General features: G+C 37.3%; 1 protein-coding gene across 2 annotated transcripts in view; it reads right to left on the minus strand.

Annotated features, from left to right (window-relative positions):
• Positions 1 to 840: 840 nt before the first annotated feature.
• Positions 841 to 27189, minus strand: part of LOC115217583 (synaptotagmin-7-like) — a 185169-nt gene continuing 158820 nt past the window's right edge. For both annotated transcript variants that reach the window (XM_036507278.1, XM_036507277.1), the window contains exons 5-11: positions 20657 to 20796; positions 19309 to 19473; positions 17648 to 17767; positions 15034 to 15240; positions 5336 to 5450; positions 2993 to 3198; positions 841 to 1431 (exon numbers count right to left, since the gene is read on the minus strand). In XM_036507278.1, the coding sequence (XP_036363171.1) occupies positions 1309 to 1431; positions 2993 to 3198; positions 5336 to 5450; positions 15034 to 15240; positions 17648 to 17767; positions 19309 to 19473; positions 20657 to 20796 (1076 nt within the window). In that variant the 3' untranslated portion in view covers positions 841 to 1308. The remainder of the gene's footprint in view (positions 1432 to 2992; positions 3199 to 5335; positions 5451 to 15033; positions 15241 to 17647; positions 17768 to 19308; positions 19474 to 20656; positions 20797 to 27189) is intronic.

Below are 27189 nucleotides of genomic sequence, written 5' to 3' on the forward strand. Positions count from 1 at the left end.
TTTGTAACAAACTCTTCATGCTTTGAAAATTTGAAAAATACATTTACTGTTAGTCTTTCTCTTCCAAATGCGATATGTTTTTTTAAGAATTTGGAAAAATATTCCACAAGTATAAATGAATGAAAAATTCTCTTTTTTGAAGTTTTTTTTTTTTCCAGCATTTTTGTTCCATAATTTTCCTTCCCATTTCAAATCTATTTTTGCAATTTAACGATTTACTTTTTCGTGTTTGTCTTTATTTATTTTTTGCTGATCATCATCCTCATTGTTGTCATTGCCTTTGTTATCATTGTTCTATTTTCATTTTGCTCTTGTTGTCGTTGAAAGGGCATATTGAGGGACAAGAGTTCAAATGTCACCTGCCCCCACAAGCTGTGTGTCATCATAGATTCCCATGATCAAACTTTCCCTATAAAGTTCATAGTTTGCATCAGAAAATGCTTGCAACCTAATACCAGCTTCCATGCTTTATGGTAGAATTAATTATTTGGTAGAGAACAAGCTTTATGGTAGAGAAAAACTTTGTAGTTGGCCTAATTTTGTAGAGGAATAAATTTTGAGGTAGAAAAACTGTGGTAGACAAAATTGGTGGTAAAATGTATTTCCTGTGTAGGAAGATCTGTGGTAAAGCAAATACCAAGGTTGGGGAATACTGCACGAAGAATAAACTCTGTGGGAGAAGAGAATTGGTAGGAGAAGAAATTTTGTATTAAACATATTTTGTGGTCTCTGGTAGATGAACTTTATGGTAGAACAAATTCTGTGGCAGAAGAAACTTTGCATTAGACAGATTTTGTTGACAGAATTTGTGGTAGAACAAACTTTGTAACAGAGTAAATTTTTGTGGCAGAAAATATACTCAGTAGAACAACTTTTTAACTGAATAAACTTTGCAGTAGATAAACTTTGTGGTTGAATAAAATGTGACAGAGGAAAAAAGAAATGACACGGTAGAACAAACACAATGGTAGACAAACTTTGTGGTATAATAACTCTCATGTAGACAGGCTCTGTGGTAGAACAACTCTGGCAGACAGACTCTGTGGCAGAACAACTCTGCTGTTGACAGAGTTTGTGGTAGACAGAGTTTATGATGGGGAGACTTTGTGGTGGAACAAACTTTGTGGTAGATAAACTCTGTAGAACAGACTTTTTGGTTGACAGACTTTGTGGTAGACAAATTTCATGGTTGACAAACTTTGTGGTAGAATAAAAATCTGTAGAACAAACTTCATGGTTGAACGAAAAGAAAACAAACTACCAAAAGCTGGAGGTTTAATAATTAAGTTAGCCATTTCTAGTGGATACTCAGGAATTTAATTTACTCTCTTTGATGACTGGGTGCCAATAGTCAGCAGGTCGGTGAGGATGTTCCATTATTTCGTACCAATGGCGTAGTTGTTCACCATGGCTATACCAACCTAATTCCACCTGGAAATAAACAGAGATGGATAGAATTAAATGATGCTAGCAACAGCACTGGTTAGTGTTAGTAATGGTAGTGATGGTGGTGATGATGTTGATGGTGATGGTGATGGTGGTGGTGGTGGTGGTGACGATGGTGGTGATGGTGACGGTGGTGGTGATGGTGATGATGGTGGTGATGGTGTTGTGGTGGTGGTGATGGTGACGATGGTGGTGATGGTGATGATGGTGGTGGTGATGGTGATGATGGTGGTGATGGTGTTGTGGTGGTGGTGATGGTGATGATGGTGGTGGTGATGGTAGTGATGATGGTGGCAGATTGATATTGTTTTCTTCTACAAGTAGAACACTATTTAGTAATAAAGGAAATATTATCAATTGAATTAACCTAAATATATTACTGGTACTTATTGAACCCAATAACATGGGAATCAGTGTGAACCTTGGTCAGGAGTTCAAATCCTTTGCCAGGTGGCTGATCCTCCATTCTACCAAGCATCTTGCACTGGCATCAACATGCCATTTAGAATTAAGGAAAAAACATCTCTTTTTCCCAGATCTCAAGAATCGATAGAACTACCATTCTTTGTCTGATATTTGTAAGGTTAAATAGATGAGAGGGAGAGAGAGAGAGAGAGAGAGAGAGAGAGAGAGAGAGAGAGAGAGAGAGAGAGAGAGAGAGAGAGAGAGAACAATCTCTTCCTGGATAGAGACAAGTCTCTTCCATGTAGCTCTTTTAGTGAAGGAATTGAATGCAGCACTGTAAACCAGTAAACCATTCATCAATTTCCTACATGTTGCAGGTTTGGTGGAGTATAATACATGTGAGAGTTTAATGCCTTGTCTAAGGTAACAACACAGCTTTGATGACAGGATTCGAACTGTTGATCCTTGCCCAAGGCCTCTTGACTTAGCCCCCCCCCCCCATTCATTCTCTCAATGCAGCCAACTGTGCCACTTTCATTTGTTGACACTAAATTCGACTTATATACTTTCCCTGCTCAGTCACGTAGCCAGATAATAGTGAAGTTGATGGAATTCCAGACATGTTAGTATAAGGATCTTGTATTGAGTACTCCTTCTGGCTATGAAACCTAGATGAATCCTTGATTCCAAAGCTGCTGCATTTAGTTATATTCATGTGAGCAAATGTTAAACTTTTTAAAATCAATGTTCAGTTTTGTTAGCCACAGTTAATTAATGTTCAGTTTTGTTAGCCACAGTTAATTAATGTTCAGTTTTGTTAGCCACAGTTAATTAATGTTCAGTTTTGTTAGCCAAGCATTTTCTCTCAAGTGCTAATAAGCCTGCCAGTTTGCACCTTGTTAATTTCTGTTCAATATGTCAACCACAGATGAGGAGGTGAGCTGGCAGAAGTGCTAGCACCCCGAACAAAATGCCATTAAGCAGAGTGTGCAAACCAGAGAGGGTGGCCACGTGGATTGGGAGAAACATATACTGAAGGTATATTACATTTAAAGAAGGAGTGGTTAACCTAGCTAGTGGTTAAACCTCGTCATGCGCATGTTACGTTAGTCGTTGTTGCTCAGAGTCCAAGATGTTTTACCTTGCCGATTCTGTGTGCTCCGGTCATCATGTCTTTGTGCATCACCGTGAAGACAAACATGTGACCCAATAGTTTCGGGTTTTCTCGGTTGATATCAAAGACACACTGGTGATGCCAAGCTGGTTCCGTCATGTTCTGACGTACTTTCGTCTTGTGTTTTGCTTCCCTCAGTCCATTCACGTACATCTCCACTTTGATGTAAGGATCTACAAGGCAAAAACATCATCATCATCATCGCCGTAGCAATTATCAAATAAAACGAATCTATTGCAATGGTTAGACAGGTTATCAGTTGTCGACAATTCAATTCAATTTAAATCAATTTAATTAAATTTTATGTAATTTGAAATGGAAAAAAAAAATGAAAATTACATTCGTTTCCTTGCTTCAGTCATTAGGCTGTGGCCATGCTGGGGCACTGACTTGAAGAGTTTTTAGTCGAATGAATTGACTCCAGGACTTATTATTACTTTTAAAGCCAAATCGGTCTTTTTTGCCAAATCTTTCAATTACGGGGTCGTAAACAAACCAGCAGAGGTTTTCAAGTGGTGGTGGAGGACAAACACACACACACACACACACACACACACAAATATACAATGCGTTGCTTTCAGTTTCTGTGTACCAAACCCACTCACAAGCCGTTGGTCGGCCTGAGGCTGTAGTAGCTGACACTACCCCACAGTGGGAGTGAACCTGGAGCTATGTGGTTGTGAAGCAAACTTCTTACCCCGCAGCCAAGCCTTCAAACTATACTTTCGGTGAATTTTATTTTTATAGTGTTTAATTCATTCGCTCCACCGATCTCCCTCCTTTTATTGCCAGTTTAAATTCCTTTTTGACTCTATCTGTAAAAGTTCTTGAGAATTTATTCTACCGTTAAGGGAAATAACTAATTTCTACTATTTAAGAGTTATGCACCTTTGTGGAATTAAAGCGTATTTTGCCAAGTCCTTTTTCAGCGGAAATTGAGACAAATAAATGTGGTCTGATGACTGTCACAATTACGGGGAACGTAAAATAACCACAATGGATCATTTGTAGTAAACATACATACATACATACATACATACATACATACATACATACATACTACATACATACATACATACATACATACATACATACATACATACATACATACATGTCACTGAGGAGGCATCACGTCGAAACACGGCGTCTGGTGGTCCGCTGACCTCTTAGTACGCGCACACATTCTAAAGGGAGACATTTATTCTCCACAGCAAAATTCCACTGCAAATGTTTTTCACATTCTAACGTGTTAAAAATATTTGTACACAATATTACTTTGATCGTCGCTGCTTTGTGTTGTTAAAGCTGAGTTGATTTTAGTTGAGCAAGCGTCAGCATTCGCCAAGAAATGCCTTGTTTGCTGTTTTCTAAATAATATCAGCAATTCCCGTCTAGCATCCAAATGGCCAAAGGAATATCTATGACTGACGAGGGGAATCAAAGCGAAAAACTGTGCCTGGAAGTCAGCTGTCGCCGTTCGGAGATTCGCGTGTTTTTATACAAAGCCTTTTGAGAGAAATTTGTTCGTTGATACAAAATTGCGCAGCGAATGCCATTCGCGTTTTGCCAGTTGAATCTTATATATTGTATATGCTTATGTATGTATGTATGTATGTATGTATGTATGTATGTATGTATGTATGTATGTATGTATGTGTGTGTGTGTGTGTATGTATGTATGTATGTATGTATGTATGTATGTATGTCAGGTCACTTTCGAGTGCTACTGGTAACATGTAACCCAGTAAAACCTGTTGCATGGTCGGGTCGTCGGTGACTAAACCGGTAACCCCACCAAGCTTGCTTGGTGAGGAGGGTGTTTATCGGACACCCTGCGGGAGGAAAAACAAAACCCATCAAAGGGCGGAGGAACTCTTGAGAGTCAACGGCCATCCAATAAATGTCTTAAGGCTGTATCATGCGCGGGGACATAGAAATAATCGGACTGAATACCCGATCGCGCGGTTAAACCATTGGGAGTGAAGGACTCCTAGCCTTTGTTAGGGCATCCTTCTAGGAGAAGGTAAGTCAGGTAACTGGGATAACGCCGAAATAAAACCTGCGGCTCAGTGGTTACCGATGATGTTGACTTGTTCTTCTTTTCGGATTATGGCTGCTGTTGCTTAGTGAGTGGGATTGACTCAGTGCACAGCCTTTCCTCACTTAAAAAAATCTTCTTGCACAGGCATTGCACGATAACAACATTGATTAAGCTTCGTGCAATGGCCATACTCGATAACGAGGGGGCAGCCACCATGTATGTATGTATGAACGAATGTAGGCAGGTTTAAATAAATATATCATACTCACTGACAGTTCCAACCAGTGTCACTTTCGGAATGTGTTTAGCTTCTATAACATTAAAGACCATTTTACCGGCTACGGGCTGGTAACATCCAGAAATACGAAGGTCACCTTGGTGCAACTGTATTGGAAAATAAAATGAAAACAAATGTGAAACGTAAAGATGAATTTTTATCGTGATTTCTTCCACTTTTCAATAATATAAAGGAAAAAGTCTGTTATTGTTGTCTACCGCCAAACCAACGCTATCTTAACAGACATATGATCAAAGCTGTTCTCACCATGACCATCCCGCAGTTAAGGAATTGAAAGAAATGTTTGTAGGAATAACAAGAATGCATTATACTGAATTTCTTTTATTTCTTGCACCTAAGGAAAATAAACCTCTTCTGATCTTGTTGGTAGAATAATTCAATAAGTTGAATAAGACAAGGTTCAAACTCAATGAAGCTCAAAGATCTTAGTTTACAACAACAAACAAAAGTAAATGTTGACATAAATGAGTTTGTAAGTAAATACGAAATATTTTCGTGTTTTATAAATTAAATAAAAGTACCGTACTGTTGAAAGTATTATAGAAAGTATAGAGACATGCATTCGTGCTTTCAAAGTGAAAATGTTTATCAGAGGATAATGGGCAGAAATAAATTAATTAAAAAACCGTGTCTGTTGAAGTTAGTATGTCAAAGCAATGCCAAAGTAGTTGTTAACAATATACAAGAGCGAATGTAAGGCAACAACAACAACAACAACAACTACCGAAATATGGTTTGTATGCGCCCAATGTCTGATTGGGGAACATTTCAGATGGGCTAAATTAAAACACGCGACAGCAGTCGTTTGCCTAGCTTCTTCCTAGACAGCTGAGAGATCGGTAATCGATAATAATCAATATGAAATAAACGGTAGCAAGAACCAAATGATGAGACAAAACTATAAATAGCAACGAATGGTATTGAGATGGTGAACTGTCAAAAGGATCGATAGAAAGAATGTCGTTTGTTTACAGGTGCAAATGGGTCTGAGTTTAGATGATAAGTGCGCAAAATGCAGTTAATAGGTGCACTTGCTCCAGCTGAGGTCTGCACCTGTGTGCAAGATGCACATTCATACAAGTAAGTCTGTAGAAAATTTAAATGGCGTAAACTTTCATACAGGTAGAATTGTGAGACGATCAACGTTAGAAAAATTATTTTGTAAAAAAATAAAAAATAATAATACGTAAATGGTTTATTTTCATGTTCCACGAGGTTTGAATGAGTGTCGGGGGGCGTTGATAAAGGTGGAAACAGCAGAATGCAAAATGGTTGTTGCAGTTTCTCTACACAACTTAAGTTGCTTCATTTAATATTCCTGTATTTATATCAATGAATATGTATTTGCGTGCGCGGGTCTAAAACATATCAACATCGAATGTTAAATAACAAAAAAAAATCTATTCGTGATGAACAGGAATTCAAGGAAATTCACGTTGCTGGATTTAAGGCCTAAGAAAAACATGTTTAAAGCAGTTAAAGTGATGAAATGATTAATATCTAAAAGAAACCATTGGTAAAAAGAATTAACGGAATATGAAAAAATATTGTAAGTCAAAATCTGTTTCAATAATCTAAGAACTGCAGTCGGGATTCTGCTGATTTTGATATCTGTTCTTGTGTCCTTGCAAAGAGACGAATATTCCATATTTGTCTACGTTTCTGTCGTCGAGCCACTTTGTGTAAGAAATGGCGGTATCGCTGTCTGTTTATTCATTCGGTCAATGTTCCGTATGGCTGGTTATTGTTTACTGTTATTTCTGGTTGAAGTGAAGCAGTAATGGAAAACGAAAATTGGCTTGAAACAGCGAAAAACGAGGCTGAGTCGACAGTGAAAAGCTTTCAGCTGACGAAGAAGAGATGGCGTAATTGGTGTTAAGACAATGACGGAAGACAGGCAAAACAACCGGAACGTTTTGTCGTTAACAACATTTTCTACAACACAGCATTTAATTGACTGAAGACATGAAGCTATGCGTTGTACAAACATCATATTTATGTAAACTTTATCTTCACTGATGCTATCAATGAAAATCTGTTAAATTTATTATATTTAAAGCGGATCCTATTTCAAACTTGTCTCCTCAAGTGTACGCAGTGAGTAGTTATGACTGAATCATCCGACCACTTTCTGTAGAGATGTGGAGGAAATGAAAGGAAAATTGTCTATAATCCATTCTTCTTCTTCTTCTTCTTCTTCTTCTTCTTCTTCTTCTTCTTCTTCTTCTTCTTCTTCTTCTTCTCTTCTTCTTCTTCTTTCTTCTTCTTCTCTTCTCTTCTTCTTCTTCTTCTTCTCTTCTCTTCTTCATTCTTCTTCTTTCTTCTTCTTCTTCTTCTTTCTTCTTCTTCTTCTTGTAACTGGTTAAGGTCAAACAACTGACAAGCAAATCTGTGGTATTATGCAGAATACTTGCTGTAGCCCATCTTTTATACTAAGACAAAACAATGTACATGATAACATTTCCAATCAGTTGAGCTCAGAAGCCATGAGAGCCATTGCCTGGTACTGCACCAGGGCGTGGTACTGCATCAGGACATGGTACTGCATCAGGACATTATTATCATTAATATTAGGTGGTGTTGAGACATGTTATTGGTCGGTAGTTCTTCGGATTTTTTGTGTCTTCAGTTTTTGGTGGTAGATATGTAGTTCCTTGTGTCAGCCAGACAGGTATTTGCTCTGGGTTCTGAATGACATCAGTTAGAGATGCAGCGAGATTTTGATGTGATTCTACCCTACAATTCACTAGTGCATCCTAATTTAGTCAGCGGGTATTATACCTTGAAGTTCGGCGAATCGTTCCTGGGGTTCCTGCAGAATATAGGATGGTACTTTTCTACAGGTCGACGATGCGAGTTTCAGTTCCAATCTCTTTCAGTCTTTTAGGCAGCATTCTGGGTGTTGTCAATTACCACAGGAATAATTGTTTTTTTGATCTTCCATAATAGCCTTGGTCTTCCATAGTCTCCTCCTCAGCTGTCAGGCCAGATCCTGATATTTTTCAAAAAAAAAAAAAAATTACCATTTCTTCGGTATCGACTCTGCTATTCACTATCGAAGAGATCTCCGCCAGGGGCAGCTTTTGCTTTTTCACGATTAAGTTTTGTGGTCGAAAAGTCTTGGCTCTGTGATAGGGAACATGTCTTTCTCTGTCCAAATTTTGTGCATTCTATTTTAGTTGGCTCGCTTCTCTTATAACATTCCATTACAGTTCTATTGTCGTTTTGAGCCCATTTCCCTCTAACCTTTGTGGAAAACGACCAGTCCACCCTGCTGCGCAGTTGAGTACTTTGCCGCACGAAAGATCTTCAGTCGGGGTTCAAATCTCACGAACGCGGTTGTGATGGTTTTCATTTGGCGCTCGAGCTGGGGGTTGGGTGAGGGCGTTCATTCAAGGATGACGGTGACGGTTCAAGGAGCAAGAAACAATATGATGCACTGTAGGAATTGAGGCGGGATGGTCATTGCTGGAACATTTTTGATTATAGCCAAACAATAACAACAACAACAACTCTTACTACTGCAAGAATAAGAACAACAACAACACCTAGAGATTTCTGTTCTGAAATGAGGATCCCACTGGAACTGACGTTCGGTATTTCATCAACCGCTTTTAACCGTCGTATTACAAGACTGAGAGGACACTTAAAACACAATGGGCCTTGTCCCGCCTTTGTACTAATTACTAATTACATCGTTAAGGAACATTGGACAGGATTGTTGTTTGGTGAAAGTGGATTTAATTAAAATTGTCATTGTTGTTATTGATTTTATTTATTCTTCAATCCCGCCTCCACCCCTCGGTCAGTCCTGATTCTGCAGACCACCCGGTGCCAAACCGAACCCCTCACCATTGGACGGACACTTATTTCTTTTTTTACAGCTTATTCGTTTTCTTTCTTTCTTTCTTTCTTTCTTTCTTTCTTTCTTTTTCTTTCTTTCTTTCTTTCTTTCTTTCTTTCTTTCTTTCTTTCTTTCTTTCTTTCTTTCTTCCCCTCTTTCTTTCTTTCTTTCTTTCTTTCTTTTCCCCTATTTTCTCTTCTTTCTTTCTTCTTTCTTTCTTTTTCTTTCCCCTCTTTCTTTCTTTTTTCTTTCTTTCTTTCCCCTCTTTCTTTCTTCTTTCTTTCCCCTCTTTCTTTCTTCTTTCTTTCCCCTCTTTCTTTCTTTTTTCTTCCTTCCCCTCTTTCTTTCTTTCTTTCTTTCTTTCCCCTTCTTTCTTTCTTTCTTTCTTCCTTCCCCTCTTCTTCTTTCTTCTTTCCCCTCTTTCTCTTTCTTTCTTTCTTTCTTTCTTTCCCCTCTTTCTTTCTTTCTTCTTTCCCCTCTTTCTTTCTTCTTTCTTTCTTTCCCTTCTTTCTTTCTTTTCTTTCTTCTTTCCCCTCTTTCTTCTTTCCTTCTTTCTTTCTTTCTTTCTTTCTTTCTTCTTTCTTTCTTTCTTTCTTTCTTTCTTTCTTTCCCCTCTTTCTTTCTTTCTTTCTCTTTCTTTCCCCTCTTTCTTTCTTTCTTTCTTTCTTCTTTCTTTCTTTCTTTCTTTCTTTCTTTCTTCCCCTCTTTCTTTCTTTCTTTCTTTCTTTCTTTCTTTCTTTCTTTCTTTCCCCTCTTTCTTTCTTTCTTTCTTCTTTCCCCTTCTTTCTTTCTTTCTTTCTTTCCTCTTTCTCTTTCTTTCTTTCTTTCTTCTTTCTTTTCTTTCTTTCTTTCTTTCTTTCTTTCTTTCTTTCTTTCTTTCTTTTCTTTCTTTCTTCCCCTCTTCTTTCTTTCTTTCTTTCTTTCTTTCTTCTTCCCCTCTTTCTTTCTTTTCTTTCTTTCTTTATTTCTTTCTTTCTTTCCCCTCTTTCTTTCTTCTTTCTTCTTTCTTTCTTTCCCCTCTTCTTCTTTCTTTCTTTTCTTTCGTCTTTCTTTCTTTCTTTCTTTCCCCTTCTTTTGTTTTTTCTTTCCCCTCTTTCTTTCTTTCTTTCTTTCTTTCTTTCTTTCTTTCTTTCCCCTCTTTCTTTCTTTCTTTCTTTCTTTCTTTCTTTCTTTCTTTCTTTCCCCTCTTTCGTAAATCCTATCCTTGTCCCACCCTCCCCTCCCCTCCCTTCTACCGCTTCATTCATCAATATAACCACAGCCACCTGTTTATTCCTCTCACTCTTCACTTATAAACGGAGCAGACAAATAAGAGAGAGAGAGAGAGAGAAGAGGGAAGAGGGAAGAGAGCTGGGGAATATAAATACATACATACATAAACACACAGACATATATACAGACACACACACATATACATACATTTACGTGTATATGTGTGCGCGTGTGCGTCTATCTATCTATCTATCTATCTATCTATCTATCTATCTATCTATCTAATCCGTCTATCTGTCTGTCTGTCTGTCTGTCTATCAATGACTCTCTTTAAATGTACATATATACATACATATATATATATATATATATATATATATATATATATATATATATATAATATATATATGTATGTATGTATGTGTATATATATATATGCATATATATATATATACATATATATACATATACAAATATATAATATATATATATATAAAAAAAAAAGGTTGAAAATGCAATTTAAACGATGTTTATTTACTTAACCGGTTTCCTCTTTGGTAAAAGATTGTAAAAGTTACTTTAAGGAAACATTGAATAATATGGGTTCAAAAAAAGTTTTTTACATAATTGTCACATTGAGTATTATGCATTCAAAAAGGTTTTTACATAATTGTCACATTGAGTATTATGCATTCAAAAAGGTTTTTACATAATTGTCACATTGGATATTATGAATCAAAAATGTTTTTTATACATAATTGTCACATTACAGTATAGATATAGTTGTGGTAACAGAGAAGTCAATAGTGTGATGAGAATGTTGGGAAAATTTGGCAGAAGAAAAGGATTAAAACAAATATATATTGGGAATTGGTGGCGTTAATTATTGGTGTCGCAAATTGTCACATTACATGTATATATATACAATCTTCGGTATATATATACAGCCTTTTGACAGCAAAAATTAGAATGGCTTTTTTATACATCTCAGAATATTTTAAGTACAAGGCGAGAATATGTTTTTACTGACTGTTGGGATTAGCAGAAAGGCTGAACTGAGAGAACAGAGGAAGTAGCCAATGTTGTATACTTCCCCTTTATGCATGAATGATTTTGGGGTTATCAGGAGGTTAGTATGCGGGTGTGAATAGATGGTTCGTGCCCGCTGGTCAGATAGCGTCTGTTTGTCACACACATATATACACACATACACACACACACACAACAACACACACACACACACACATAGTAAACAAACACACACCACATACAAACAACACACACACACAGAACACAACACACCCACACACAACGCACCCACATATATCACATATACACACAGCACACAAATATAATATGTATCTATTATAACATACACAGATATATAACACACATACACACACAAACCACACACACACACACACACCACACACACGCACACATACATACATAATATAAATATCACACAAATACACCTAGCATATATATACACACATACAATATACACATACAGCATGTAAGCAATATACATACACAATATATGCATGCAATATACATACACAGTACATACATATAATATATATATATAGACAATGCAATACATATATACACATATACATATAAATAGTGTTTACATACACATACATAGATGTACCACATATACCCACAATACACATACATACAACGCATACACATACACGTACGCATACATATAATGTATATATACACACACACACACATAACATACATACACAATGTATACATATATATACACGCAATGCACATACCTGTATTCACGCATATATAGCCACACCTACAATATACATATATACACTGCACACATACACACACATATATACATTAATTGTACACATACATATACAATACACATACATACAATTACATATACACAATGCGAATGCAAATAATGTACATGTTTATACACACATAAACAAGCAAATAAATATACACACACACACATACACACATACACATATATACAATATATTATATATATATAGATATATTACAACATACATACATACATACATGCACATACATATATTTTTTCACACACATACACATACATATATATATATAAAAAATTCACCCCCCCACACACAAATTACAACTTATAGCGTACACACTCAAATATATCTCTACATGCCGCACACACACACAAACAAAGTACTAACATATACACACATACCATGCATATACACACACAACACACATACACACATATATATATATATATATATATATATATTTAAAAACAAATACACATGTAAATATATACATACGTACATAATGCTCACACACACACACATACACACACACCCGTACACAGTGCACACACACACACATATATACACACGTGCACACACACATACACACAACGTATATATATATATATACATATACATACACACACACACACACACACATATATATATATATATAGAGAGAGAGAGAAAGAGGAAAGAAAGGAAAGAAGATAGAAAACGGGTCGATTAATTTAGTAGGATGTTAATTACAGAAATATATTAATTTGCAATCTATTGAAGTTGTCCAACATTTAAATATCAACAAAATAATTTTAACGTATAGAAGCGAATGCATGTGTGTGTGTGTGTGTGCATGAATCTATGCATGCTCGTGCGTAGGCATATATGTTCGTGTGTGTGTGTATGTGTGAATGTATGTGTCTGCATGCACACATATCTATTCGTAAGTCTGTGTGTATGTATGATTGTATGTATGAATAGACGTCTGTCTGTCTGTCTGCCTGTCTGTATCTCGACCGCAGCATATTGTTCGTGAAGCGTTGCCTTGAAGCCCCTTATTTCATACAAAAGTCCAAAGGTTATGCAAAATCCTCCGACAACAATAATTACTTCAGAATCCTTGACCCTTTTACTTTATTCCATTTGAAAAGAGGGATTTACCGTGAAATAGCATCGGATTACTAAACGACTTACGTAAGATTAAACAATATCATTATCTTTGTCTTTAACTGTTTGATATCACTTTACAGAGTTTAATTAACCCTTTCACTTACTTCGTTCTACAATTTTACAAACCTCTCATTTTACACACTGCGATGTTTCAAGCAAACCCAGTATTTTAAAATTATGATAAACGGTTTACATAAACGAGCAATATATTTAAAAAACAAACAAAAAAGCAACAGACCCCCCCACTCCCCAAACCCCAGGTATTTTACAAGAAAAAAGTTGAGAAAGCAAAATATTTGGTTCTCAGTTGATTGTTTGTCGTTTGAAGCTCAACTTGAATATTTTTCTAATTTGTTTGGAAGCAAGAAACATTCAGAGACCAACTGAAGATTGTTCGCGTCTTTTTAAAACAATTTATTCAAAAACAAATGAATTCATGTAATTATATTCATTTTAGGTCTGAATAAACCCAGAAACACACGCGCGCGTGAACACACAAACAAAACATGCCCAATGACCATCTTCCATCAATATCGCGTTATATCAGTTCCCGCTTGAAGATTGCTGTGACGTGAAACTCAAGTGGCAAGACATACTCTCAGCTTCGGTTTCAATAAAGACAACCCCCCCCACACAGGTCAAATTTGCAGAAAACAAAAGACGAAGACAGATGAGAGAACATCAAGCAGGTTGAGAAAGAGAGAGAGAGAGAGGGAGAGGGAAAAAGAGAGAAAGAGAGTGAGAGAGAGAGAGGGGAAAAAGAGAGAAAGAAAGGAGAGAGAGAGAGAGAGAGAGAGAGAGTGAAAAGGTGATATTGTTTGTATTTAGGGTTGGTGACACAAACAGTTTTTAGATATAGATTCTCACTGGAGTTTATTCTAACAACAATCGAATTCGAGTAGAGATTATTTGCCAACATAACATGGCAGTCCTGGTTTAGGACGAATGTTGCTGTAATCTAGCACCCCCACTCAGTGAGTGGGGGTGCTAGATTTCCTTGTTCGAAAATATAAGGACAGAGATTGTGTTGTATAGCCAGCTAAATTACAGCAACATTCGTCCTAAACCAGGATTGCCATGTTATGCTGGCGAATAATCTCTACTCTAAAGTACCGTTGCTTAATATCTCCCTTTGTGAGATTTACAAATAGTAATTTTCTAAACAATGGAATTGTCTTTGTGGGGAGGGACCTGACCGTCAGAATAATCATTTGATCTGAGTTCAAATCTTGCCGCGACCTTTTTTCGTCGCCTTTTACGAGAGGCAGAGTTGGCGGTTTACTGGACGGGAATGGAAGTTTGCATGAAACTGAACTCATAATTATATTGGCGAGTTTCATTTAAACACGGTCAAGAGATTGTGCTTTAGGTGGCAGATTTGTTGATGACAATGTGATGTAGTGAGGTTCATGCGGTGTAGAAAGATGATGAATTTGCGATATTCAGTTGCATTCATCCATTTCTGGGTCCATGTGTGAGACTTACCTGTAAATATTGTCAAAATATCACATCTACCTGTCAATATGTGATGTCTACATGTAAATATTGAAATATCTACTCGTAAAAATGTGATATCTACCGGGAAGTATGCGATATCTATCTGTAAATAAGTGACATCAACGTGCAAATAAGTAATGTCTACCCGTATGTACTTACCCGTAAGACCGTTTGCGGCATTAGCGTAAGGTTGGCTTTCCCATCGGTCAGTTGGTCGATCTCTTTCAACAGAATGGTGCCAACACCCAGTAAATGGCGCCGCCCTCTTGCCTCAGCTGAGTACATTTGGAATTCCAAAGCAGCGTCGTCGGTGAAGTCCACTGAGGACAACTCTTTTATTGTGAATTTCTCCAAGAAAACAGGATTCTAAAAAAAAGCAAAGAATATATAAATATATACACACTCACTCACTTACGCACATACATATACACACGTAAATATACACGCACACACACAGATATATATATATTATATATATATATATATATGTATATATATATATATATGCGCATACTCAGATTAGTGGTAAACAATGAAATTGATGTGTGATGTCCACCCGTTATTTTGTACAGTAAATAAATAAGTGCTACCCCGCCGCCACCGAAAGATCCCTCAAGATCCCGACTAAGAGAGCTTATGCGGATGACGTTCCGTAGTGTTCGTGGTCCGGTAGTGATTAGTCATGGAGTATATTGTGACCTTTGCTTTTGAAGACGGCAACCTTTCGAAAAGTCAACAACATTGGAGAACACCAGTGGAGACGCCATCAATAATCACAACAACAAATTTGGTCTGCAATTAAGTACAACAACAGCAACAACAACAAAAGAAAAAACCATTTTCAGTCCGAGAAGTCAATGAACCGCAGCAGCTTTGTGTGTGTGTGTGTGATTGCTTTTGTTTTTATATATGTATGTATGCATATATTTGTATATATCTATATATGCATACACACAACCCCCCATATATATATATATATATATATATATATACACATACATACATGTACATATAGTGTATGTATATGTGTGTATATGCGTATATGTATATATATATATATATATATATATATATATATATATATATATACATACATATATTCATATATATTTGTACATGTACATATATATATATGCCTATATACATATATATGTGTGTATGTGGTGTGTGTATGTGTGTATCTATCTATATATTTTATAAGATATTTGCAGTAAAAAAAGTGAGAGAGAAAGAAAAGAAAGGAGAGAGGAAGGGAGAGAGAAAGGAGAGAGAGAGAGAGAGAGAGAGAGAGAGAGAGAGAGAGAGAGAGAGAGAGAGAGAGAGAGAGTATATGACTGGTATTGTTATTCTCAATTCCATTCCAGAATAAACCACGAAGCTGCCACAGCAAGGTTTGCCAACAGAGCATAATTTGTCGGAAAGGAATAAAGTAAGGAATAATGGAGGTCGGCGTTGGGGGTTAAATTGTCGTTTTCGGTTACAGTTTCTCTCTTGAAATGTCTGATTACTATTGAATCATAGACGAAGGCGTGGCTCTCTGCTTAGAAGTTTGCTTCCAAACCACATGGTTCAGTTCCATTGGGTGGCACTCCGGGGGGGGGGGGGGGTCGAGTCCCTTCTACAAATTAAAAAAAAAAAGCATCGATAGATCGGGAATTAAGCTGGAAGTTATCATTGAAGTTAAGCTGGAAAACCTGGACAAAATTCCGGATCATATAAAACTTCCAATTGGATAAAAACAGTATGTTACAGTGGAAGCGACAAGATCTGTGTGCTACTTCTGCGGTAGCGCCAATCCCTCGAAGGTCCTATTTCTTCAGACGTCCAGAAGCTTTCCTGGGAGAGTCCTGATCCCTGTCACCAGTGGACGAGGGTGTATTGAAACTGTATTTTAGACGCACGGAGGGACCAGATGAGGCCAGCGAATAAGAGAAGTGCTTGCAAAAGTCTGTAAAACCTGCCTCGAAGCAGGTTTTTGATAGCCTGGCATGGGCCGACGAGATTTCCCTGATATGCTAGAGTAGACATGACATAACCACAACAGGGTATTCAAACCGTATCCAGACAGGGTATTTGTAAGGCTAGCAGATATGAATAGGTTGGATGTTGACATTTTAAACTGGTCAACTATACAGGCCTCAAATTTGTGATCAGCTGAGTTAACTTAGATAAGATCCAAAATAACCAGCAAATGACTGAGAAGAAGATAGTCCTAAAAGTTCTGGCAGGGGTGGCGAATTCTTGCAACACCTCCGTAATTGTTTACTGCCTGGCTGTTGAGCTATGTCCCAGTTGGTACATGATCAGATTGGAGTGTCTGCTGTTAAATTGTAGAAGGAACGCGTTCAGCAGGTGAGGCAGTCCATCTGCTGCCAACACTTTTTGCAGGATGGCTTCGGTATGCTCCGTCTGCTGAGATGCACAGATACACGCTGGAGTTCGTAGACAGATAGGGTGTGGACACTGTTTGTGGGGCGCATCTTTCAGCAATCCGTCTGCTACATGAGGATGCAGTCATGGGTTCAGCAAATATCGAAACTTGGCGCCTGTCACTGGAACATTATCAGACACTCATCGCCTTCTACAAGTGGGACAATGATATCGGTGGATGTTACACTCAAGCAATCTATAGAACGTTAGTGGCGAGGAAGCGTGACGCTGTAATCAGGGAAATTCTGGGCGTCGACGAAAACGAACCGTTGCTTAATTAAAATTAAGATTTTAATTTAAATAAATAAATAAATAATTCACGAGACGAAGTGAAATGGATTACTTTTGTTTTGTAAACAGTTTTGGTGTGGAATTTGACGGTTCTTCCCGGAGTGAGGAAACCTTTGACAGAGGGATTCAGTAATGGCTGTTGAGAACATGCTGGCATCACAAGGTTCTGGGCCTGAAGAGAATCAAGAGAAACAGAATGTCAACTGGTATTTCAACAGGAATGAGTAACGTGGCAACATTGAAGTCAGAGGTTTTAAGTTCAATACACACACATTCCTGCCAAAAACTTTCATATTAAAATCCGACATTTAATTGGGGTTAGGGTTCTAATCGAGACAGAAACAGGTTCAAAGTTGGTTTGTTTTTAAGGTTTTACTCCTTAAACATTCCAGGACTCTAATACAACACCGCCAGACTATTAATACAAATAAAATACAATGGTATGACATCTATGGCTAGCAAGACATAGGACTCCTGAACATACACACACACACTGACACACAATGTTACACACACACACTGACACACAATGTTACACACATACACTGACACACACACATATCCCCCCCACAACACCAGAGAACAGAACACTAAAAGTGGCGTGGTTTCAGCTATTGTTGGAGAAAATTAAAAAAACCAATTAACGAATTAAAGAATTTGTATAGATATGATACACACACACACACACACATACACACACACAACACACACACACACACACATATGTATATATATATATATAATTGTTATAGAGGACAACAAACGTTAAGGCAAGGCAAACATCTCAAGTCGTATACAATATTATTATTAGAAAAAATTAAAGTCTTACAGCTGTTTCTGGGATATTCCGTCATTAGAGACAAATAGGGAAAAGTAGGGAAAATGATGACAGAATATCCCATACTCGGAGATATCCCAGAAACAGCTGTAAGACTTTGAATTTCTTCCAATGATAATATTGTATACGACTTGAGATGTTTATCTTGCCTTAATGTTTGGCGTTTTGTTTAACAATTATATATCCGCTGCATCGGAAATCTGCAATGGCTCCATAACTACCGTCTTGGTTATAACCTTGGAGCCCTAGTAATCCGTTACAGCACCTACCTAGCGAACCTAGTCGTTGAGATCACCTTTGAACTGAACCCCCATTCTTTGTGTGTACATACATACATACATACATACATACATACATATATATATATATATATATATATATATATATATATATATAGAAAATGGAGATATTGAAGTTAATAAGAGTTTATTATCAGCAAAAAATAGATCATTATCCCTTACAGCCGTTTCAATTAAGCTCAGTGAAGTTGAGTAAGTATTAAAATCCTTTCTGAGCTTAATCTCTTCAGAGGGAGAAAGAATATATCCATAAATATTCTATGCGTTACTTATTTGAATCGTCATACCATGATGGTTTCACTGAGCTTAATTGAAACAGCTGTAAGAGATAATGATAATTTTTTTGCTGATAATAAACTCTTATTAACTTCAATATCTCCATTTTCTTATTATTAATTTGCATGACTAGAAACCATGGTTTGTATATAAACCTATTGTTTTATGGATATTAGCCTCTCACCAAAATATTAAGTATTGAACCAGTATTTCCTCGGATTTCCCTTCATGAGGCTATTATAACTTCTGTTTGAATTATATATATATATATACATATGAGAGTGCATATATAAATCTTACCTCGATAATGAATATATTTAATGATGTTTTATCCTCGATAAAATTGAGTTGCAGTTTTAGCTGCCCTGTTGGTTTAACAGGAGGAGCATAGCGAGGTACCATTTCTTCCAAGTTCAAATCGTGCATCAGGAATGGCGAATCGGGCAAACCAATTACATTTTGTCGCTGTTCAAAGAGAGAATGTAAAGGAATATAGGCGGAATGGAATTGGTAGGCGATAGAATGGTAGAGAATCAAATCGAATAGAAATATTGGAATATAATGGAATTGGTAGCGAATGGTTTGGATTGGTATCGTAAATAACGGAACAAAATAAAATAGAAATTGACACGAAGAGTACATCATATATACACATATATACATACACACATGCACATACGTACACATACGCATACATCCACACGCACACACACACACACACACAACACACACACACACACACACACAGAGGTGGAGGCGTGCGGGTTAGTGGTTAAGTTGTTGCACTAATGAAAGTAAGATTGTGGTTTCGATTCATAGACCGGTCGATGCGTTGTGTTTTTAACCAAAACACTTAAATTTTCCGTTGTTGCAGCCCATTCAGCTCGCAAAATGAACAAACCTGTGGCAAACCTGCGTCCCGTCCAGAGGAAGGGCCATATATATATATATAGGTATATATATATATATATATATTATATATATATATATATATAATATATATATATATATATATATATATATATATATATATATATATATATGCCGTTGAATCCGGTAAACCGGTTGTATAATATAATGGGTTGGGAAGGACCTTTGGTCCCTGAGCAGGCAACCATCAGAGACACACATACATACGTACACATGCACACTTATACACAGACATACATATGTATGTATGTATGTATGTATGTATGTATGTATGTATGTATGTATGTATGTATGTATGTATGTATGTATGTATGTATATATATGTATGTGTGTGTATAATACTTATTGATACTATATAATATAGTATATATGATGTAGTACACCCTGGTGTAGAACTCAATATAGATATGCTTCAGAACGAAGCGTCAGTTGAGTACAGAGCGGTAATAAGAAAAGAGATGGCAAAAGAATTAAACAATTATTTTATGAAATTCATTAGCTTACAGCCGTTTTTGCTATCAGATGACTGAGTAATACATTACAGCTTCATCGGAGCTTCAAATATGTGGTGCACTTCATATCTCCGATGAAGCTCATCCCCTCTCTCCCTCCCTCCCTCCCTCTCTCTCTCTCTCTCCTCTCACCTCACACACACACCACACACATCATACGAATACGCTCTAAAGAGAGTTCGACTAAGATTGCTTGCACTACTCACCGTTGTCTTTTGCTTTTTGCGCATGTACTGTTGTTGTCCGGGTGGTGGGTTCAAGTTGTGATCGAAATTGCTGAGACTGTTAACAACGAGGGTCGATAAAGTCCCGCGTCGTTTGAGTGGCTTTTTCTTACATGGTGTACCTGTTCGATAAATAACAGACATTCGGTCATTTATATCGATTGGCTAAGAGAGCATCAGTGTGGCCCTTTAGAAGCTGGTGTTTGATTTAGAAGCATAGGAATACCAGTAGATTACTGGTATTGATAAATCTTTATAATATTGATGGTTTCAAACGTTGGCACAAGGTCAGCAATTTTAGGGAGATGGGTTTTGTCCCTTACATAAACCCTAGTGCTCAACTGGTTATTTTCTCAATCTCGAAAGGACGAGAGCAAGGTCGACGTCGGTGGAATTCGAACTCAGAACTTCAGAAGAGAAGGAAGAAATGTCGCCAAGGATTTTGTCCGACGTGCTAAGGATTCATCCAGCAAACTTGCCGCCTTCTAGTAACGATGATGACGACGACGACGATGACGACGACGACGACGACGACGACGATGATGATGATGATGATGATGATGACGATGATGATGATGATGATGATGATGATGATGATGATGATGATGATGATGATGATGAAAAAGTCTTGCTATAAAAGATGGGTTACAGCAAATATTCTGCTCAATACCACAGATTTGCTTGTCAGTTGTTTGACCTTAACCAGTTGAGCATGTCCCTTAGTGGCTGACGATATGTGCATCTCTGATCACGAGCAGAAGTAGTGGGGGAGCATCATAGCCATGTGTTGAAAGGAATTCTTGGAGGTTTGGATAATTCACCTTTGGAAACATGGGTGTTTCGTTCAACATCCTTAAACAAACCTTATTCAAGGACCTTTTGAGTGGGATGGGCTACTCGACCAGAAGAAAATTCTAACTGGGCCCCACCTACAAGGTCACTCGCTGTTAATCTTGATATGAGATCAACATATAGTTGTGATGCATGTGCCTGGTGTACCTTTATCAGACGGGTAGTCATGATGGGTATACTGGGCTTCGTACATTTTACCCCAGTGTCACTTTGATGGCATGCACTGCTCTCTCACTCAATAATAATAATAATAATAATAATAATAATAATAATAATAATAATAATAATAATAATAATAATAATAATAATAATAATTATGGTAAAGACAATAATGAACTTGAAGGCCTATTGTGCACTGTGAAAGCATTCAGCGATGACATCGGGATGGAGTTTGGACTTGAGAAGTGTGCCAAGGCCACTTTCCAGAAAGGGAAAGTGAAGACCACAAATTCAGTCGTGTTAGATGTTGACACAGTCATAAGAGAGCTTGAGCAAGAACAAACATACAAATATTTAGGGATAAATGAAGGCTCTGGTATTCAGCATGCAAGCATGAAAGAGAAGATCAGGAAGGAATGTTATAGGAGAGTTCGTGCAGTCCTGAAATCTGAACTAAATGCACGTAACAAGGTGTTAGCTATAAATTCCATAGCAGTTCCAGTTGTTACTTATAGCTACAATGTGTTGAACTGGAATATGAGTGAAGTAAAGAATATAGATAGAAAAATACGCAAGCTGCTGAGTTGTAATAGGATGCACCACCCAAGGCAGACGTAGATCGCCTTTACCTTCCCAGAGCCCAAGGAGGTCGAGGCCTGATCCAATTTGAACTAGCTTACAAAACAACCACAATTGGACTGGCCAAATATCTTGAAATATCGAATGACTGATGCTAAAGCTCGTGGAAAATCACGAGAGACGAAAGAAGCTTCATTCTATTATAAAGGAAAGCAAAAAATTTGCTATTGATCTCGTGCAGGATACCCAAACAGAACAACCCGAGGGAAGTACGGCAATTATTGTTGCAAAGAAGGTGAAAATAATGGCAACGAAAAAGCGCACGAGCAATTGGCTGATAGGTGGGAGGAGAAACCTCTGCACGGCAAATATGTGACCCGCAGCATACAAGCTGATGTTGACCAGAAGCAAACCCATCAGTGGCTACGGAGCTCAGGGCTAAAAGCAGAGAGCGAAGGTTTCATCCTGGCTGCTCAAGATCAAAGCCTATTAACCCGGAACTACCAGGCCAATGTGATGAAAAATGGAGCAGACCCAAAATGCCGATTCTGCAACGACATGATTGAAACAGTGGACCACCTAATCTCTGGATGTAAAGTCTTAGCTCCAGTGGAGTATAAATTAAGACATGACAGAGTTGGCCAATATCTACACTGGCTAATAAGTCGGCATTACAATATCAAAACTGCCGACAAGTGGTATAATCACCACCCTGAGGCTGTAACTGAAGGAGAAAATGTAACCATTCTGTGGGACTTTCCAGTACATACAGACCGAACCATCAAGGCCAATAAACCAGATATTGTTGTGAAAGACCAAAACAATAAAGTTTGCTTATTGATCAACATGAGCATCCCCTGTGATCATAATATCTCAGCGAAAGAGTTTGACAAGCTCAGAAAATATAAAGACCTACTCATTGAAATTGAGAAAATGTGGCATCTCAAGGCGGTTACAATACCAGTGATCGTAGGAGCACTAGGAATGATCAAGAAGGAAACCGAAAATTATATGAGAATGATCCCTGGCTTACCATCCCTGCAAGAAGTGCAAAGATGTCTTAACTGGTACATCACACGTATTGAGAAGAGCATTGTCGATGTGAGAACTGTTGCTGTCATGTATTTTAATTAAAAAAAAAAAAAAAAAAATGAACGAACTATTGAGTTTGGTTTAATGGCCTACCAATGTATACTATGAGTTTCTTTGCCCTAGGAGTCGGGAAGACACTCGCAAGAAATGGAAGCAATTTGAAAGAAGAAAAAAAAGTAATAATAATATAATAATAATAATAATAATAATAATGATAATAATAATAATAATAATAATAATAATAATAACAATAATAATAATAATAATAACAATAATGATAATGAATTTATTTATTTGCTACAAGGGCGAAGGATGAAGGGGACAATAGAAAGACAGACATAAAGTGTTGGGGTTTATATACAACTAGCAGTATCGCCCGGCGTTGCTCGGGTTTGTAAGGGAAAAAACTATATAAGCATTTTTAGAGAGTTATAGCCAAAAAATAGCAAAAAAATGCATAAAAAATTGAAAAAAAATTAAGGTAAATTTTTTTTAAATGGTTGACACATCGTAGATATTTTTAGAGAGTTACTTCCCTTATATAAAAGCGAAAAAAATGCATTAAAATGGAAAAATATGATGGTAAATTTTTTTTAAATCGTAGACTCATCGTAGACGCACGCTAATACCCAGAAGGGCTCGATATGAATCACGACTATAAGATACCCGCTTTTGGTTAAACTGCACCGCAAAATGTGGGAGTAGTTAGGAATCTAAATCGTAGGAGACAGACACACACTTCACTCTTATATAAAGATGCTTTTTTTTTTTCAGTCATAGAGTTAGATTTATGAGGTCTTCAGTAGAAAATCCTTCGAATTCTGACTCGCTGCTTGATATAATGAATTCGTATCCATTTTTTGTCAGAATTATAAATTTTTGAAACACAATAGGAACAAATTTCGGAAAAAAAATCTCTCATAATTCACGGAATTAAAATTACACTTCGATTTTTGTACAAAACTGTAGTTGAAGTGTTACGAAGTATAATACGTGTTTTCACGAATGTACTAAAGAGATTTGCTCTGATATTCTCATTTAATATGAATAGGTAAATTCGGGCGGCTTGGTAACTATATATAAGTGTCGTCTGTTTATACATAAACACTGTTTCATACTGCAATTATATATACATATATCTATATATAATATTATATAATAAAATATATACAGAGTAAAATAAAAACCAATTTACCTTTCTGTCCGTCCGTGTGTCTTTGCAAATGTGTTGGAATGATAAGTGAGTTGAGTTTTGGCGCCTTTTACTAATAACAAACACACACGTGTTTGTATGTAGTTGTATGTGTATGTAGTTGTATATGTAGTGTATGCGTGTGTGTGAGGAATGACACACACACACTCACGCACGCACACATGTACATCAATGCTTTCGGAGTGATATGTTAAAATATTGAGTTTTCTCGAATTTTGTCTTAATTGGTGGTAAAATTGAAAGAAATTTTTTATGGCATCACCCACTGAAGTAGTCTGAAAAATCTTAGGTAAATTCTAATTGAAGAAATTGTGTGAGGAGTAAATGGTTATGTATTTATTTGTTTCTGTTTGCTGTGTTTTTTTATTTTTTGAGTAGTGGTTGAAATATTTTCAGTTTAGTCTTCCTCAAATCACTCTGTCGCTATTTACTTTCATTTAATTCGTTGCACACTGTGTGTGTGCGTTTGCGTGTGGTGTAAACCAGACTAAGAAAAGCATTTGACACACACACCAGAATGTGAGTTTTCTGTAAATTTTGCTTAATTGGAGTTTAAATTTAAAAAACTGGACCTGGCATGACGCGATGCATTGTACTCTTAAAAATGGTAGGTAAATTGTAATTGAAGAAATCCTATATTGTAGATTTGTATAACTCCCAAAGGGAGGCAGATAAAATCTGCCTTTTATAATAAGAGATGAAATGATAAAAAAATAATAAAAAAGGAAAGAAAAAGAAAGAAATTAAATGTAAGAAGGGACAGATGCACACAAAGGTAAAAAGAAAATGGCAGGGGTGGGGATGATAGAGATGTGGCACTCCTGATACAGGAAGATCTCTAGGGATAATCGAGGAACCCCACTGTCCGAGATTTCCCTGAAACCCCAGGAGCAAATGCACTCTCTAATTCCTTCTCTCCGACTCACAGGTCTTCACTTAGAGAGGTACCATCCACTCTTGCCATTTTCGCAACTTTCACTCATCTCTCAATAAACTCATTCGAGGGCAGAACTTCTCTCTCCTCTCTCAATTTCCTTTTCAAGTGAAACTTGCAGAAGTCAATGAGAGCTTTAACTGAGAGGAATGTATATGTCCTCATGTCTTTCAGCCTTGTCTACCAAACAACTTCTTCCGTGACAGCCATCAGGCAAAGGAAAACTGCCTTGCCTGCCCGATTGAATGAGGGTAGCGATACGATCATCACTACAGACTGGTTCAACAGACGGATCCGTCCCACACGTGACAGCAGTTGTTCGATATATCCCCACAAGTCAGCAATGACCGGACACTAAACGAGGGCGTGCAGAGCGGTTTTATCACTCTGCGCGCACCTCGGACAAGTCCGTCTGACAGAACATCCGTGCCTGTAGAGTTTATCTCGAACCGGTAGCCTCCCAATCCGGTAGCACTGCCAAGCCAAGGACATCTGGAAATTATCCCTGATAGTTCCCGACCGGAAAGTACTCCGGAATAGACTGGCCAGTTCGTTCTCGTCGGCGCCCAGAGTCTCCCCAAAGAATAATAATAATCCTCTCAAGTACGAATTAGTCCGGCTTTGGAAAATGAAGAATGTGAAGGTAGTGCCAATTATTGTTGGGTGCTTTGAGACAGTATCAGAAGGCATCAAGAGGAATATAAAGGAAATTGGAATAGAGTGCCCAGTAGAACTGTTGCAAAAGGTCTGCCCCCTTGGCATGCAAGACTCCAGGAATTACAACAAAACCTGAGATAAAGACGACAACAACAACAACAATCCTGTCTACTAAAAGTACGAGGACTGAAATTTTGGGGGAGGGGGAGGGCAGTCGATTAGATCGACCCCAGTACGCAACTGGTACTTAATTTATCGATCCTGAAAGGATGAAAGGCAAAGTCGACCTCGGAAGAAGTTGAATTTAGAACGTAAAGACGGACGAAACGCCGTTAAGCATTTTGTCCGGGGTGGTAACGCTTCTTCCAGCTCATCGCCTCATATGATGATGACAATAATAGAAAGAAGTGAGATTTCATCAGAATCACCAGAATTATGTCTTAGAATTAAGGAATAGGGGATTAAATTACTTAGTTGGTCCTGTTTTTATCGATAAACATCCAATGAAGTGTCTGGAATGTATATTACTCTCATGGTAACCTCATGACTTCCTGTTTTCACACCCTTCGTTAAGGAGCGAGGGTCATTTAAAGCTTTGCGACCTCGCAAATGAAAGCAGGATTTTCGAAGTCTGTACTTATTCATTTCAAAACCTAGTTTTGAAGTCCCTTAAGTGAATCCTTCAAAGTTTGAGGCTATTCATGTTGAAAATTAATCTAGAGTTAACTTAAATCCTTAACTTAAAATTCTAAAATCGAAAATTTCATTTGGAAATTCCTTAAATAACAGTTTGGCGTTGTGGTGCCTTGCGTCGAACCTGATTTTGAAGCCATTTAGGTGAAAACTCAGAATAAATCGTCATTCAACCAAAAGCTATGTTTGGTCCTTGTTAAGGGTCATAAAGCTAATTTTGAAATTCTTAAAGTGGGAACCTAATTTTAAGTTCCCTATCATCGAAATGTAATTTTGGGATCTCAAAGAAGGAACATGATAATAAAGAAATTGTTCACATTGTCTCTCAATTCTACA

The sequence above is a fragment of the Octopus sinensis genome, linkage group LG11, assembly GCF_006345805.1.
Source record: "Octopus sinensis linkage group LG11, ASM634580v1, whole genome shotgun sequence".
Taxonomy (NCBI): Eukaryota; Metazoa; Mollusca; class Cephalopoda; order Octopoda; family Octopodidae; genus Octopus; species Octopus sinensis.